We start from the raw sequence: 18,163 nt of genomic DNA on the forward strand, positions 1-18,163 counted from the left end.
CATCAAGGGTGAAATGATTGCAGCAAGAAAGCAGTCACCAGCCACAGGCTGAGCGAGAGTTAGGTTCCATAGCATTTCAAACATGTATCAACATTCACAAGTCAATTTCATCTTCAGGTTGCTCTGATCTGGAATGTGTTGCCTGACAAGGGTGGTGAAAGCAGGTTCAATAATATCCCCCAAAGGGAATTGGATAAATATTTGAAAGGAAAGTGTCATAGGGTTATGGGGAAAGAGTGGGGCAGTGAGACTGGATAGCCCTTGGAGTGGCACAGTGGATAGCACTGCTGCTTCATAGCGCCAGGGCCTTGGGTGACTGTGTGGAGATTGCACGTTCTTCCCGTGTGTGCGTGTGTTTCCTCCGGGTGCTCTGGTTTCCTTCCACAGTCTAAAGATTTGTAGGTTACGTGGGCTATGCTAAATTGCCCCTTAGTGCCACAAAGGTGTGGAGGTTGTGTTGCCCTATTATGTATTTTCTTTTATTCCCTTTCCTTCCCATGTACTTAATTATCTGTTGAGCTGCTCGCAGAAAAATACTTTTCACTGAACCTCGGTACACGTGACAATAAACAAATCAAATCCAATCCAGGTAGGGTGGGTTTACGAGGGTAGGGCGGTGGAGTGTGCCTAGGTAGGATGGTCTTTCAGAGGGTCAGTGCAGACTCTATGGCCTCCTTCTGCACTGTAGGAATTCTATGAAAGAGCTAGTACAGACATGATAGGTAGAATGGCTCCTTATTGTGCTCGGAGATTCCGTGGCCACAGTGGGCACAATACATCTGCGTGCAGTTTAGTAGATCAGTAGGAAATGGGGTCGCAAAGTGTTTATCTGCGCTCAATCATTCATGAAAACAGAAGGTAGAGTCTGTCGGTTTTTTTGCCCCAATTCTTCATCACACGAGAGGAATTTTCATTTACTTTTACTTGATCAAAACAAACATTCAGACAAAGCTGAGGGAAAACGCACAGGCCTTTGGTTGCAAAAGAGAATGGTGTTAGTATGAAGTTCAGAGAATGGGTTTTATCGCAAAATATGGAAATTCTTTTAAGGGAAACTGAGGTGATCGGGGGTTGGGCAAGAGACTGAGAATAGATCAGGAAACTGCAGATGAGCTGACATGTGATGCCTGAGGCCTATCAAATACCAAGTTCTGTTCGAAGAGGGACAGTTAATGAAAGTACCGTGCAGAGATAAAGGCCCAGGAGGAAATCAACAGGAAGTTATGCTGCTGTAGATAAAAAGCACAGTGAGAAAGTACTGAGAGGCACTAAACACATCTGCTTACCAGAAATAAAGAACACTATTGGCGAGATTTCTGAGGAAGACTATTTTGAGAGCATGTTGAACCTGAGGAACTGTTCTAGCGTTCTCTTAAAAACACAGAGCTTCCGTATTCAATTTTTAAAAAGTCGAGTGTGGAAAATAGTTTCCAGTTCAATCTGGGATTAAAATTATGGGCACAAAATCACAATCCTTTGATGGTTGAGGGAGCCCATTCGGCCCAGTGTAGTTCACTCACCTGGAAAATCTAACAGCTGTCTTACCACCTCCCCCCCTCCCCACACCCACCCACTCACCAGCACACCATGTAGCGTTTAATTGGTTCTTGCATAGGTGCGGAGAAATTCCCTCCACTGTTCTATCCAATTTCTATGCTGGTCACTTATTTGCAAATAACTCCACAATAACAATATGCCTTTCACTTATTCTGAAGAGGAAATCAAACATATATATGAAGTATGGAAGGTCATTGGGGAGGGGGGGGGGGGGGGGGGGGGGGGGGGGTTGGAGGGAAATTGGATTAATAGAACCTGCAATGTCAGAATGTTGGATTATAAAAGGACATTCTCCGTTTCTCCGAGTTTCTCTCTCCTTTTTGTGGATTCCATTTGCAGCCTCATATCGAATTCACAAGGGAGAACGTTTTTAAGATTCATGATACCATACTGCCAGCAATGTGGTTACAAACTGACAAGTTCACCATTCACCGGAAATCCGATTACCAGAGGAAGTGCTCGGTAACGAACGGCATCCCCATTTATTGCCGAGCAGCTTATCAAGAAAGCAACAGTTGCCACCCACGTAAACTGTGCAAAAGATCATTTTCAGTCGATTTGTGATCAAAGGTTGAACTGGGGAAAAGGGGGGTACACTATCACCACACTGCAGCACGGTAGCACACGTGGCTAGCAAACTGGCTTCACAGCGTCAGGGTCCGAGGTTCGATTCCCTGCTGGGTCACTGTCTGTGCGGAGTCTGCATGTTCTCCCCGTGTCTGCGTGGGTTTCCTCTGGGTGCTCCGGTTTCCTCCCACAGTCCAAAGACGTGCAGGTTAGGTGGATTGGTCATGTGTCCAAAAAAAAGTGGTTAGAAGAGGTTATTGGGTTATGGGGATAGGGTGGAAAAGAGGACTTAAGTGGGTCAGTGCAGATTCGATGGGCCGAATGACCTCCTTCTGCACTGTATGTTCTATGCATTTACCAGAACTGTATGTTATTGGGGGGGGGGGGGTTATAACTTGACAAAATCTTCATTTGGAGAAGAAAAGGCCAGTTCCTTGCATTTTCAAAAAGACTTCTTATTTAGAATTCCGAAAAACGCCTTGGGAGTCAAAGTTTTGATTCAGCTCAATCTGAGAGTTTATTAACATATGACACAACCTCACGGCGCCGAGGACCCAGGTTCGATCCCGGCCCCGGGTCACTGTTCGTGTGGAGTTTGCATATTCTCCCTGTGTCTGCGTGGGTCTCACCCCACAACCCAAAGATGTGTAAGGCAGGTGGATTGGCCACGCTAAATTAATAATAATAATCTTTATTGTCACTAGTAGGCTTACATTACCACTGCAATGAAGTTACTGTGAAAAGCCCCTAGTCGCCACATTCCGGCGCCTGCTCGGGTACACAAAGGAAGAATTCAGGAAGAATTCAGGATGTCCAATTGACCTAACAGCACGTTTTCTGGGACTTGTGGGAGGAAACCGGAACATTCGAAGGAAACCCACGCAAAAAAAAGAATTGGGTACTCTATCTGACACTAAGCATCAAAACTAAAACTAAGGATTGCATCATTGGGTGGGCTCTTTCCTTCTCATCAGCAGCAATTTACAAAAACAAAAGTACCTGGATTGTTTTTGTCATTGTTAGTGAATAACAATTGATGTTTTATGTAGTTTCTCACCAATTTTAGATCCTACTTTCCTTTCACTGTTCAGTCATGACATGGTCATGAGTGTGGGCCTCTGTGGGCCCATTATAAAGACTGGTTTAATCCAGTTTCATAAGCTTTGAATTAGGAGCCATAAAAGGAGGGCTCCTTCAGCACTGCCTTGTCTGCACTGAGTGCTGTCTTGTTGCATCAGAGTGTAGCTGGAGTTTGGTGAAACAGGGAAAGAGGGAGAAGCGGAGACAACTGGAGCTACGAGGGACACCTTCTACTCAGGCTGAGGGCTTCATTTGAAAAACAATCGGGGAGACGCTTCACAGGAACACGGTAAATTCATTGGCTGGTAAATAACCTATTCTAAATTGCTTTCAGATTAAAGGTAAAAAGAGAAATATTTTACAGATTTTTAAAAAACGAACAAGTTGGAAATTTAAAAACTAATTAAATAAAATAGAGATGCAGTGCCAGGCAATATGTTGCACCTGCATGATGTGGGAGCTGATGGACCGCATGGTGGTTCCTAGTGAACACATCTATATCAAGTGTTGGTTGCTTGAGGAACTTCAGCTCAGAGTTGATGAGCTGGAGTCTGAGCTTCGGACATTGTGACACATCAGTTTTGGTCACCTTTTTTGAGGAGGGAGGTAGTTGCATGAAAGGAAGTTTAGAGAAGGTTCACAGAGATAAGGGGTTTGAACAAACAAAGAACAAAGAAATGTACAGCACAGGAATAGGCCCTTTGGCCCTCCAAGCCTGCACCGACCATGCTGCCCGTCTAAACTAAAATCTTCGACACTTCCTGGGTCCGTATCCCTCTGTTCCCATCCTATTCATGTAATTGTCAAGATGCCCCTTAAATGCCACAATCGTCCCCGCTTCCACCACCTCCTCCATCAGCGAGTTCCAGGCACCCACTACCCTCTGTGTAAAAAGACTTGCCTCGTACATCTCCTCTAAACCTTGCCCCTCGCACCTTAAACCTATCCCCCCTAGTAATTGACCCCTCTACCCTGAGAAAAAGTCTATGCCCCTCATAATTTTGTAGACCTCTATCAGGTCGCCCCTCAACCTCCGTCGTTCCAGTGAGAACAAACCAAGTTTATTCAACCTCTCCTCATAGCTAATGCCCTCCATACCAGGCAACATCTTGGTAAGTCGCTTCTGCACCGTCTCTAAAGCCTCCACATCCTTCTGGTAGTGTGGCGACCAGAATTGAACACTATACTCCAAGTGTGGCCTAACTAAGGTTCTATACAGCTGCAACATGACTTGCCAATTTTTATACTCAATGCCCCGGCCAATGAAGGCAAGCATGCCGTATGCCTTGACTACCTTCTCCACCTGTGTTGCCCCTTTCAGTGACCTGTGGACCTGTACACCCAGATCTCTATGACTGTCAATACTCTTGAGGGTTCTACCATTCACTGTATATTCCCTATCTGTATTAGACCTTCCAAAATGCATTACCTCACATTTGTCCAGATGAAACTCCATCTGCCATCTCGCCGCCCAAGTCTCCAAATCCTGCTGTATCCTCTGACAGTCCTCATCGCTATCCGCAATTCCACCAATCTTTGTGTCATCCGCAAACTTACTAATGAGACCAATTACATTTTCCTCTAAATTTATACATACTACGAACAGCAAAGGTCCCAGCACTGATCCCTGCGGAACACCACGAGTCACAGCCCTCTGACCAGAAAAGCACCCTTCCATTGCTACTCTGTCTTCTATGACCTAGCCAGTTCTGTATCCATCTTGCCAGCTCACCCCTGATCCCATGTGACTTCACCTTTTGTACCAGTCTGCCATGAGGGACCTTGTCAAAGGCCTTACTGAATTCCATCTGTCTTGTCTTATGAAGAGAGATTGAACAGTTTAGGCCTCTACTTTCTCGAGGTTAGAAGAATCAGAGGAGGTCTCATTGAGGTATATAAGATGATAAAAAGTATGGATAAAGACGTAGAGTGGATGTTTCCTCTTGTGGGGCATCCTAGAACATAGAGGTCATAGTTTTAAGAAAATGGGTAGCAGATTTAAAACGGAGATGAGGAGGAATTAATTCACTACCCCAGAGTGCACCGAATACCGGGACATTGTGTAAATTTAAGGAGACAGACAGATTTTTAATTAGTAATGGGTTGAAGGGTTATGGAGAACGGGCAGGAAAGTGGAGTTGAGGCCGAGAGGAGATCAGCCATGATAGTATTGAATGGCGAAGCAGGCTCGAGGGGCTGAATTGCCTAATCCTGCACCTAGTTCTTATTTCCTTAAAACAAAATAACGCGGAGTGTCTAATTTATAATTCCATATTAACTCAGCCATTTTTCCTGCTCTCTGTCCTAGATCTTTTATCTACATACCTATTCTAAACTATGAAGTCACTGGAAATTGTCTGTTTCACTCTGTCCCCCAGTCCCTCACAAATTTAAATATCCCGATCAGATCACCTTACAATCAACACTGTTCTTTTTCTTCCCCCAATTACAGGCAATTTAGCGTGGCCAATCCACTTAACCTGCACATCTTTGGGTTGTGAGGGTGAGACCCACGCAGACACGGAGAGAATGTGCAAACTCCAGACAGACAGTGACCCAGGGCCGGGATCGAACCCGGGTCATTGGCGCTGTGAGGCATATCGCCACTGTTCTAACTAGATCAGCACTAATTTTTGTATGTACATTTTCTGGTAAATCTGCACAATTATGGTCTGGAGTCCACACACTACTCCAATTGCGGTCCTATTAAGGTTTTACATACAGTTCACATGACATCATGACTAACCATATTTCCAGTCTAACAGTGCAGTAATTCATCAGCTTTTTAAAAATTGCCCTTTTTATTTGAGTCATTGTTCCCAATGTCTTATAAACGTGAACTCGCAAATCTCTCTGCTCCTCCACATCACCAAGTCACCCAAATTCAAAGAGTGATTACTTTTTTTCCGCCTAAATACACCACTTCACATTACAGCAGAGCAGCCACATTTTGCTCATTTTACCATCTTCTTGCCTTGCAGCTTCTTTAGTCTTCAGAATTATTTAAGAGCCTCCGGTTCTCCTATCATTTGAACACAACTCCCTCCAGCCCCATATCTAATTCATTATACATGGTAAACAAAAGTGGACCCAGAGCAGAGACCAGTGGGGCACTGCCTATTCCGACCACACTGAGAAACTAGACTTAACCTTTCCTCCCTGCAAAGCAGTTTGGAATCTTCCCCCTAATTCCACGCACTCCCATGTTCTCCGGCATAGTACCTATTTAAAATCTTCCTGAAAGACCATGTACACCAGATGCACTGTATTACCCACACCTCCCAAATCTGTCATTGCCTTGAAAGTCTCCAACGGGATGTTTTATTAAAAAAATGTATTTTATTACATACATGTATCAAAACAAGTTACAGCAAATAAACGCCCGAGAAACATGCTTCCCAACAATCAACTATATAGTTTGTACAACTTTTCCCCCCTTTTTCACTCCCTCCTCGCTGAACAACTCCTCAAACAGTCACAAACATCCCCCACCTTTCCTCAAACCCCCCTGAAGAGCCCCTTAACTCATACTTTATCTTCTCCAACCGCAGGAAGACGTACAGGTCACCCAACCAAGCCACCACCCCCGGTGGCAATACCGACCACCACTCCAGCAAGATTCGCCGCCGTGCAATCAGAGGCGAAGGCACAACATCGGGCTTCCTCCTCTCCATGAGCTCCGGCTTCTCTGAAACCCAAATATCACCACCAAAGGGTCCGGGTCCACCTCCTCCTCCACTATCCTGGCTAGGACCGCGAACACCCCCGCCCAGAGTTTCCCAATTTTTTTGCAACCCCAGAACTTGTGTGCGTGATTTGCTAGCTCCGCCCACACCTCTCACACTCATCTGCTACCCCCTGAAAGAACCCACTCATTCTCGTCTGAGTCATATGTACCCTGTGCACCACCTTAAACTGTATCAGGCTCATCCTTGCACAAGAGGAGGTCCCATTTATCCTACACAGTGCCTCGCTCCATACTCCCCAATTGATCTCCCCTCCCAACTCCCCTTCCGCTTGGTCTTCACCACCCGTTCGCATCCCTGCTCCCCCAGCCACTTGTATATATCCCCAATTCTTTCCTCTCCTTCCACATCCGGGAGCAGCAGTCTCTCCAGCAGAGGGTATCCCGGCAACCTAGGGAACCCCTGACAGACCTTTCGTGCAAAGTTCCTAACCTGCGGATATCTGAACTTACTCCCCTCTCTAAACTGGCGAACCCTTCCTCCAAACACATCCCTCACCTTGACCAACCCCACTTCCCTCCACCTCCTGTATCCACTATTCATCCCCCTGGCTCAAACTCATGGTTCTCGCACAGCGGCGTTAACACCGACATCCCCTCCACCCTAAAATGCCTCCTAAACTGATTCCAAATCTTCACCGTGGATTGCACCACCAGGCTCCCTGAATACCTACTCAGCGCAATTGGCAACACTGCCGTCACCATGGACCTTAAGCTGAATCCCCGACACGATTCCTCCTCCATTCTAACCCATTCTACCTCTTCTCCTTCTCACCATCGACGCACCTTTTCCACATTCACTGCCCAGTAATAATGAAGCAGGTTCAACCCCCCCCCAGCCTCTGCAGCAGGGTCCTCCCGATCCTTGGCACCTTCCCCGCCCATACATAGCCCAAAGTAATAGTGTCCAATTTCCGAAAAAAGGCCTTTGGTATAAACATCGGGAGAGTCTGAAAAATAAACAAGAACCATGGCAGAATATTCATTTTAACCACTTGGACCCTCCCTGCCAAATTCAACTATAGTGTATTCCACCTCCTAAGATCCCCCCTGGCTTCCTCCACCACCTTTTTTATGGAGCCCCGTCCATTCCCTCGCTACATGAATCCCCAAGTTCCTAAACCTATCCCTCGCTACCGTAAATGGCATCCCCACTAAATTAGCCCGCTGTCCCAGCTCATTCAGTGGGAAAACCTCGTTTTTCCCTACATTCAGTTTATACCCTGAGCTCCAACAGGATGTTAAGCACAATCTAACTTTCTGAATTTAGGTTGGCTGATTTGAATCATCTTATTTGTCCATAAATGTTTAGCAATTTCCTATTAAAAGATACCAAAATTCTCCAGAGCATTGATGCTAGATTAACTAGTTAGTAGTAACGAGTTACTTCTCTGAACATGGTAAAGTGGCCATAGTCCCGGATGGCCATAGGCTGCTTTCCCCTGTGAGGAGGAGAGCTGACTGGTGGTGATTTACCTTGAGGATCACCATTCCACAAGTGAGGGGCAAGGTTAAGAAGACGGGGTCTTGATGAATAATCTCAACCGATATGGGAATTGAACCCATGTTGTTGGCCTCGCTCTGCTCACGAACCAGCTGTCCAGCCAACTAAACAAAACTGTTGGTACACGTTGCCCTGCACTCACTGCCTGTCCACGTTGCCCAGCACTCACTACCTGTCCACATTGCCCAGCATTCACGGCCTGTCCACATTCCCTGCACTCACTGCCTGCACACGTTCCCTGCACTCACTGCCTGCACACGTTGCCCGCACACATTGCCCAGCACTCACGGCCTGTCCACGTTGCCCTGCACTCACTGCCTGTCCACGTTGCCCAGCACTCACTGCCTGTCCACGTTGCCCAGCACTCACTGCCTGTCCATGTTGCCCAGCACTCACTGCCTGTCCACGTTGCCCAGCACTCACTGCCTGTCCATGTTGCCCAGCACTCACTGCCTGCCTATGTTTCCCAGCACCCACTGCCTGTCCACGTTGCCCAGCACTCACGGCCTGTCCACATTGCCCAGCACTCACGGCCTGCTCACGTTGTCCAGCACGCACGGCCTGCCCACGTTGCCCAGCACTCGCTGCCTGCCCACGTTGCCCAGCACACGCTGCCTGTCCACGTTGCCCAGCACACGCTGCCTGTCCACGTTGTCCAGCACTCACTGCCTGTCCACATTGCCCAGCACTCACTGCCTGTCCACATTGCCCAGTACTCACTGCCTGTCCACATTGCCCAGCACTCACTGCCTGTCCACATTGCCCAGCACTCACTGCCTCGCCACATTGCTCGGCATGCCCACGTTGCCCAGCACTCGCTGCCTGTCCACATTGCCCAGTACTCACTACCTGTCCACGTTGCCCAGCACTCACTGCCTGTCCACGTTGCCCTGCACTCACTGCCTGTCCACGTTGCCCAGCACTCACTGCCTGTCCACGTTGCCCAGCACTCACTGCCTGTCCACGTTGCCCAGCACTCACTGTCTGTCCATGTTGCCCAGCACTCACTGCCTGTCCACGTTGCCCAGCACTCACTGCCTGTCCATGTTGTCCAGCACTCACTGCCTGTCCATGTTGCCCAGCACTCACTGACTGTCCACGTTGCCCAGCACTCACTGCCTGTCCATGTTGCCCAGCACTCACTGCCTGTCCACGTTGCCCAGCACTCACTGCCTGTCCATGTTGTCCAGCACTCACTGCCTGTCCATGTTGCCCAGTGCTCACTGCCTGCCCACGTTGCATTGCTCTCACGGCCTGCCCACATTGCCCAGTGCTCACTGCCTGCCCACGTTGCCCAGAACTCTCTGCCTGTCCACATTGCCCAGCATTGACAGCCTGCCCACATTGCCCTGCACTCATTGCTTGCCCACATTGTCCTGCACTCATGGCCTGACAACGTTGCTCAGCACTCACAGCCTGTCCACATTGCACTAATCTTCCTACCATGGGGAAATATATCCAAAAATAACTCGAGGAAATCTTTCGATTCAGGATCCACAGTAACTGCTGATATACCTGTATTAAATTACTGGGTCAGGCAAGGAGAGCTTCTACTGATTCTAGTCAGCATTCTTGAAGTTAGTAATGCTGCCTCTAATGTACCTATCCGCTGAGATAATTGAGTACAATGTTCGTATCTTGTGAGAGAATAGTCTTCGTATGCATGGCTGTTTATCAGTGTATTATGAATTCTGGATGTGATTTGTAACACAAGAGAGTTGAAAAAGGACATCTTTTAAAATGGCATGTGACATGTCTCAGAAGTGGCACTTTCATCTCTGAATGCTATTACCTTGGCCGATGTTCCAGTGTAGTACTGAGGGAGAGCTGTACCGTCAGAGCAGCTGTCTCTCAGATGCAAAGTTCAAGCACCTTCCAAACCCGTAACCTCAACCATGTTGGAAAAGGGCAGCAGATACCTGGGAACACCACAACCTGCAAGATCCCCCCAAGCCACTCACCATCCTGACTTCGAAATATATCGCCTTTCCCTCAATGTCACTGGGTCTAAATCTTGGAACTCCATTCCTAACAGCACTGTGGGTGTACCTACACCACAGGGATCTGAGGCGGTTCGCCACCATCATCTCAAGGGTACTTAGGGATGGGCAACAGATGCTGGCCTGGCCAGTGACACACAAATTCCATGCAAGAAACAATTTAAATAAAAGAGACTCTTATTTTAAATGATTGTAGCTTATTCAAAATTGTGACAGTTGGTGAATGGATATCAGGACAAAGTTAATGATATTTAAAACCTGAGCATTGAAACCATCTGTGACTCACAGAGACGAGCTGAGTTTTTAGCGATGCTGTGAGTAATTATAATATCAACATTGTCTAAAAGAGGTGAGGGAGAAGGTTTTCTTGATTTAACTCCTAACCGGTGACACAGCAACATGAATACCTGGGGAATACAGATTATAAATGAAGCCATCGGCCTTCATCACCTGGAGTAGTGCTGGAAAGTGACCAGAGAGATCGGATAAAAACAAGGTCCAAGATTCACCTCAAGCTTAATTAGCTCAAAAATCCTCATCACCTAACCAGAAAAGTACACCTCAGGGAGAGTTAGTGGAGAAAGTTAGGACAATAAACGTCCAGCCGTGTGCAAGATAACTGGAGGGGAGCCCAGAAATCCACTCAGGTGGAAAGTTGATAGGATCCAACATGCATTGCCTTGAAGCAGATTCAATTATAACTTTCAAAAGGGTTTTGGATACATACTTCAAAAGGATTGCAGGGCTTTGCAGGGGAAAGAGCCAGGCAGTGAAACAGCTTTAATAAAAAGAAGTTCGATAAACAGAATGGCCTTCCGTTGTACCCGATTGGTGCAGCTCTGTCCAATGATTTGCAATGTTAATGTCAGCAAGTGAGATTTAATAGAGATTTAAAATCACAGCAGTATGGAATGTAAGGTCTACAGAGAGCCAGATCCGATTAACCCATTGATAGGCAGTTAGGGGGCGATATTTTTAAATAAGGACAGATGTTACAGATGCCCAAGTACTGTAAGTGAGAGGAAGAAGCAACTCAGATTTTCAAAGCTCACAGTATCTCTTCATTTATTCATTGTGAAATAAAAGTGATGGCTTATATGGAACCCCCAGTGACTATGGCGGGCTGTGTTCTGGTACTAACATTTGTTAAGTCTTATTTTCCCCCAGAAGTTTTATAATGGAATGTTTCAATGTTCATTCATTTTTTTAAAAACACAGCCAATGAAATAGTGTGTCAGGAAATATTTGTAATATTGTTGAAATTTTAACAATGATTGCCTGATTTTGTTTTGATGCCACAGAGGTTTTCTTTTGTTCCTATTTTTGGCAGGAGTAAATCTTGCTACTGTGGACTTTCTCTGGACAATAATTTTACAAAGAATTGAGATTTCAGCAGGTTACACTTGAGCAGGAGAGCCCTTGGTTTGCTATCTGCCCAGTGCAGAGTTTGCTGGTCTCAGTCACAGGGCATTCCAATATGGAGGCAAGGTCAGGGTCAGCCGGGACTATGCCTTGACTGACTGGGCTCACTCACCAATGATGGCTGCTTGAGCAAGGTGTTCACAGAGGCGGCACCCAACAAAGGTTGCCACAAAGCTGGAGCCGGGCTATTTAGGAGCAAAATCAGGAAACTTTTTTTCCCCCCATGCAAAAAGGGAAGTGGAAACCTGGAGTTCTTGTCCCCTGAAAGGTTGTGAGGCCAACTGAATCAATAGATTTTGGTTGGGTACAGGTATCAAGTGACATGGAAAAGAGAGTTGAGGTAGAGGCCAGTCATAATCTAATGTAGTGACAGTGGGATCAGTGAGCTGATTGGCTTCCTTCAATTCCTGCCTTTGGGGAAGATCAGTCGGTAATTTATCGTAGCCAATAATTTGATGGCAGTCTCGTAATTTTAACATCCCAGAATCCAAATGCGAGAGGGCCAATGGTTAAATAGAGATATTGTAGCTTTGAATCTGAATGATTGAAGTAGAAATTCACAGACAGAATTTTAAACCAAGCTTGAGGGGAAAATACTTTTATTTTAGGTAAGCAACACATGCAAAGTGATAACAAAGGTTACAGCATCAAGGTTTCAATAAATATCTTTCTTTTAAAAAAAAACTTTTTGTTTAATTTAAGTTTTGTTAGAAAAATAGCACTGCTATGAGAAGACATCATTGGCAACACTTTGTAATGTTCCACATGCACATCAGCAGCATAGCCCAGAACCCACACATGATACTGAGGAGAGTCAAGGGAGGGAAGCAAAAGTGAGAAGAAAGAAAGAAAAAGGGGAAGGAGGGAGACAGAGGAAGATAAGGTGAAGAGGAATGGAAAGAGATTGGGGGAGGGGGGATAGACTAAGGGGCAGAGACATTCTAGCAGAGGGCAAATATATTTGGACTTATAAACAAACAAAATATACTTGTATTTGTATCAAGTGATGTGCTCCCAGGCGTAGTCTCATCTTAAATCTACTTAAAACATTCACAGAGGAGAGGTTGAACAGGTTCACTGTGCTAAACCATGGCACAGTTTGTCTTACATTCTTGAAAACTTCTTCAGAACATTTCTCCCAGTTGAGTAAGATCGGATGATCCAGCCCAGAGATGTTTCCAGGAACTCTATGGCTTCCTCCTGCACTGTAAATGCTATGATAAGCTATTCAGGGGAGTGTGTTTGAACAGAAAGAGAGCAGCTCTCCTGCTCTGGCGTAGTTTGTTCTCTGGATTGAGCTCATTTTCTCAACCTTGTCCCTGCTGCCCCCCCCCCCCCCCCCCCCCAACCCCACCCCACAAACCACAGCCCGCATCGTCCCTAATAATCGGTGCTATTCCCAAATGTAGCCCAAAGCTCAGCTGTCACATCTTCAAAAGGATTCTTCTAAAGACAAGAGTGAAGACCACACACCACTCTCGCAGGACAGGGGGTAAGTAATTGGTGAACTGGCAATCAGAAACTTGGTCACCGTTACGGAGTAGGTGAGATGGTTCCCAAGCCTTAGAATCTCCTCAAGCATTTGTGAGTCGGCACAGAGGAGGCTGGAACACAATTCACCAAGGGAACAAAATCCAGGCACAAGCACTGGTCAAAACGGGGATTGTAACCTGGCTGTACTAACCGGGAGATCCAGGGCTGGGCTGCCCTAATGCTGCGGGTAAGACAACATGACACATACGGACTAAAAAATCTATAACTGCAGCCTTATTCCATATGACACATCTCCCTGCTTTACTCCACTTCTAGACATAACGTTGCTCTGTGTTATCTTGCTGGGGTGTTCAGGGAAAACTGCAAATAAAATCATTCTGGAATCCACACCTTCATCTGCCCATTTCCATCCTGCAAGGGACACACTTCCCTGGTCTCCCCTTGATTCTCCTTTGTAACTTGCTACAAGAAAGTTAGTCCTTCCATCCTGGCGCAACCCACATCTCACCCGTCCACTGCACTGTCTGATACATCGCACTAGCACTCTGACCCCAAAATAGCATAGAGCTTTAGGCCTTCCCTTTGATAGTTCATATGCAGAACAGCTTCCAAGGCAGAAAGTCCCCAGCGATGGAATAAATCCCTAATGTTGATTGGGAACATACTTCGCTTAACAATGCCTTCACACAGATAGTTTCATCACTGCTAAGAATGAGACCTTGTACCCCATGTTAAGTGCTATCCATAGGCACGGCAGCGGACTGCCCATGAGCTGTCTTTTGGTCTTGAATTTGTAAAATTGTATTTTTCGAATGCTCAGGGAGGTAATTAATAATCAAAATGAAATTCCCTTTGAACCGTTGTTTCCTGAGCACAAAGCCAAAACATCTGTGCAATCGGCTGCAGGGATGTGGATGAGGGTTTCTGGAAACATCTGAGGGGGAGGGGACCACAGAAAAGGGCAAAGTGCGGGAAGTACAGTACCTGCATTTCAGACAACTTATATCTAGAACGGCCCACAGTAGGCCAGGCGATTTTGAAGAGACATTAAAATGACCTCTTCTCACAATTAGATCAGGGGATAGGCCCCACACCTGAACTTTTTATCTTTAAAACATTGCCCACAATTCTTACAGCTTCAAGTTCTTCAATCCATCAACTGGATTTCATTTGACAATTTTAAAATCTATTAGTTAATACAGAGTCACAATTCACACTGACTCACTTCAGGATTAGCTCATTATTTGTTAATATTTTACCAACAAGAAAATTAAAATGAGGAGTTCTCCAGTACTGACGCGAGTAACACGACTCTGGCACCAATGGAAAGTCCAAATTAACCGCAATTTCCACATAAAAGTAACTGTGGTCTCATACTAAACACACACATCCTCTCACCAATTATGTAAATAGGAAGGGGGTCAAAAATAACCATCGGACATCCTCAAGAGTGACTTCCATATTTTTCATTCATTCATTTTTTCATTCATTCATCACAAGGAATTCAGGAACCCTTCATTTTTTCTGCCGATTCCTACGTCAGGCGGGCCAAATTCTAATACTTTGTTTAAAGGTTATCAAAATACGTTCATTCCGACAGCGCAGCTCCAATTGTCTTCATGGCCTGTGCTAGTACAGGCACTGAGCAATTTTCATTGTGGATATTTGCTATTCCTTTATGGCTTAGGTCAGTACCGAACTGTCTTGGGACAAGAAACCCCCCCCAGTAATGGACTATCTCGATTCAGTCACCATGTCTCTTCCTGGGATGGTGTTGGTAAGAATGGGATTCTATTCTTTTTTTTTAAATTTAGGGCACCCAAAGGGGCAATTTAGCGCGGCCAATCCACCTACCCTGCACATCTTTGGGTTGTGTGGGTGAAACCCATGCAGACACGGAGAGAATATGCAAACTCCACACGGACAGTGACCCGTGGCCGGGATCAAACCGGTCCTCGGCGCGTGAGGCAGCAGTGCTAACCTCTGCTCTACCGTGCCGCCCAAGAATGGGATTGTAAGACGTACTTATTATTCTCTAATAATGTGATGATTGAAATGGGTGGTGTGGTGTCTGTAACAGATTACTATTCACCGAGTGTGGTAACCTTGTGGAAGGAATCTCAGGCCCAAGCCAGGATGGCTGGCAATGGCATTGCAACCGGGGGGGAGGGGACTCCGATTGGCTTTCAACAAAGAAAAAATAAATTACAATGGAACCACCAGCCAGGGATCTCATTGCTATTGACATTCATATTCCACTCTTGGACACAGCATGACAATGGATATCAACTGGCAAGAGGGTTGTGATCGAACACAAAGCTCTGACCAGGCAAGGGCTACAATCTGAAGTGAGAATTCAAAACCAAATGAATCATACTGAGGACTGACAAGGTGCTTGCAGCAGTTTCTACTGGAGGGGAATATCTCTTTATTCACTATTTCAGCGCACTCACACTTGCTGGCTAAAAGCGGAGTCAGATTGATCACTAGGGTCTTGGGGGTCAAGGACAGAACAGCTTCTCACAGGGTCTCAATTACTCACAATCGTTCAGTGAAGCCTCTCTCAGACTCAGCCAAGCCAGGAACTTCTAGCCCTGCACCGGATTTCCAGTCACTACCCCTGTGAGCCTTTTCACCTGACAGAAACCTGACAGTTAATGGGCACAAACACGCCACAAGGGAGTTGTTGTAAATCCCAAAATGTCAGTGTCACATACTGATCCCTTCAAATAAAAGAGTTCCTCAATCATACAGAGCAATCTTGGCAAGGCAGAGCCACTCTGTATGTAATCTCACAGTCGGCCAATCCTGGCAATCCACTCATGCCTGTGTCTCTGCCACTTCTGGTGCTGGGTAAATCATGCACGGGCTATGGCAGTTGAGATGGTGGCTGTGAGCAGGACAGGTTGTGTTGGTGGAGGAGGAGCCGGTATTCATTTCAGGACCGACAAAGTGATGACGTGAACAGAACTCCCACCTCCCCTCACCCATGTAAACATTACATGGGTGGCGCAGAATTTGCAACCCGCATTCAGAAGATCTATTCGCCAGTGTCTGATCTTGTGCGGCACGTATGATGCAATGCACAACTCAAATAAAGGGTAAGTATGACTGTTTTGCATTGTGTCACAGTGGGAAGGGGGATGAGCACCACTCCGATACAATACTGTACCTCAGGGGCGACAGCTCTATCCCCAGACTGGAATGTGCAGGTCGGCACACTGGGGCCTTGTGCACTATGTACACAGCATTGACCAAGCAGTAACGCGAGGGTGAAGAGAATTTTGTTATCGCAATAGATAGGGGCGTGAACTGTGATTAAAGCGATTCACCACTGACATTTTATTGATTAATATTCCGAGACCATGACAATTTAACCCATTGTTCATCAAGGAAGTATTAACCTGTAAAATAAATGGTAATCATGATCTATGAAGTAAGTCGGATTTTTATTGCTGATTCCATTGATTTTTGTTTTCTTTCCGAATGAATGGTTAACTCCCAGACAAAACAAACGATTGCGATGTTATTCAATGAAAAACACATCCCTTAATTTGAACTGATTGTCTGGCAGCATTGGAGTTTGCCACGATACCTGTAAGGAATAATTCAGGTTCTGTTACTTCAGGAACCTAGTTTATTGCTGCACTGGGTTAGATGGTTAATCACAACAACCAGCGATGAGTTGACTGGTTAACCATCTTACTCTGAACCTCTTGGGGCTTCAAGCATTCTGCTTCGCTGCTAGAAGCACCAACAGGGTCATTCTTTCCCATTGACGGCTAATTTCTGGACGTTTTGAGTCTGATTTGAAAAGGGGAGAGAGGATTGTATTGACTCATTGCACTGAGCTATTCAGTATCTCTACGAATGAAAAAACACAACCACGAAATAGCATTTTGAATAAGCCCTGCAAGCTAATCCCAGGCCTGGAAATCACCATGAATGCCCCCTCCTCCTGGCAACACAGTCCCACAGACATAAGCGCATTCAACAGGACCCAAGGCAATCCTTTTAGGACAGGCAGAGAGTATAATCAAATCCCACGAGAAAAGAAAAAGCAAGCTGGCATCAAGAAACCAGTTCCTTCTGGTCAGTGCTGCAGCAGGTCCTTGTAGGTTAGAGCAGACAATAAAGCCAGCAAATGAGAGGGGCAGAGACTAAGACAAAAAGCCAGGAAATGTCCCCAAAGCATGCTGGAAGCCCACTATTGGTCTGACAAACTGCAACAGGGTCTTTACCCTCTATGTAGTTACGGGATATGTATTTGAGCGTTTCGTCCAGCAAGATGACAGGCAGGGAAATCTTCAGCACGACCACCCACTGTAGCCAGTTCAAAGCGGTCACCTGGAATACCAGCTGTTGAGTGAGAAAGAGAACAGAGTCACAAGCTTAATCACAGAAACACAATTGCCAGAACCCATACATTTGTTCTGACTTTGGTTTGATGTTTGTCTTTTATCGTCAACAATGCTGCCCAGTGCTTTGCTTCCTTGGTTATTGAATAAGGATGTTTGTTCAGTAAATATACATGTGGATATACCTGTATTTTATAAAAGTGTTTTCTATGAAACATACTGCACATGGCTAAAAGAGGGCAGCAGAGCAACACCTGGAGCCCTCTGTGATTTTTATTGGGTGACAGCGACCCATAATACATTAAAAGTCTCACGTCCACATATAATTCCCATCAATTATTTCCAGTGTAAATTCCCATGTCAAAATTCATCAATGGAACAATGGGGGCGGGATTCTCCGCCGGCGGGATTCTCCGTTTTGCCGGTGCCCCACAAT

The 18,163-nt window shown here is 46.0% G+C and overlaps 1 protein-coding gene across 2 annotated transcripts in view; it reads right to left on the minus strand.

Annotated features, from left to right (window-relative positions):
* atp2a3 (ATPase sarcoplasmic/endoplasmic reticulum Ca2+ transporting 3) overlaps nucleotides 1-18,163 on the minus strand; it is a 356,930-nt gene that overhangs the window by 16,818 nt on the left and 321,949 nt on the right. The window contains exon 20 of one of the 2 annotated variants that reach the window (XM_072469154.1): nucleotides 17,611-17,728. In XM_072469154.1, the coding sequence (XP_072325255.1) occupies nucleotides 17,611-17,728 (118 nt within the window). Of the gene's footprint in view, nucleotides 1-13,229; nucleotides 17,729-18,163 lie in introns of those variants that run through there. The other variant, XM_072469153.1, reaches the window with a different exon arrangement.

Source organism: Scyliorhinus torazame, chromosome 12, assembly GCF_047496885.1.
Source record: "Scyliorhinus torazame isolate Kashiwa2021f chromosome 12, sScyTor2.1, whole genome shotgun sequence".
Lineage (NCBI taxonomy): Eukaryota > Metazoa > Chordata > Chondrichthyes > Carcharhiniformes > Scyliorhinidae > Scyliorhinus > Scyliorhinus torazame.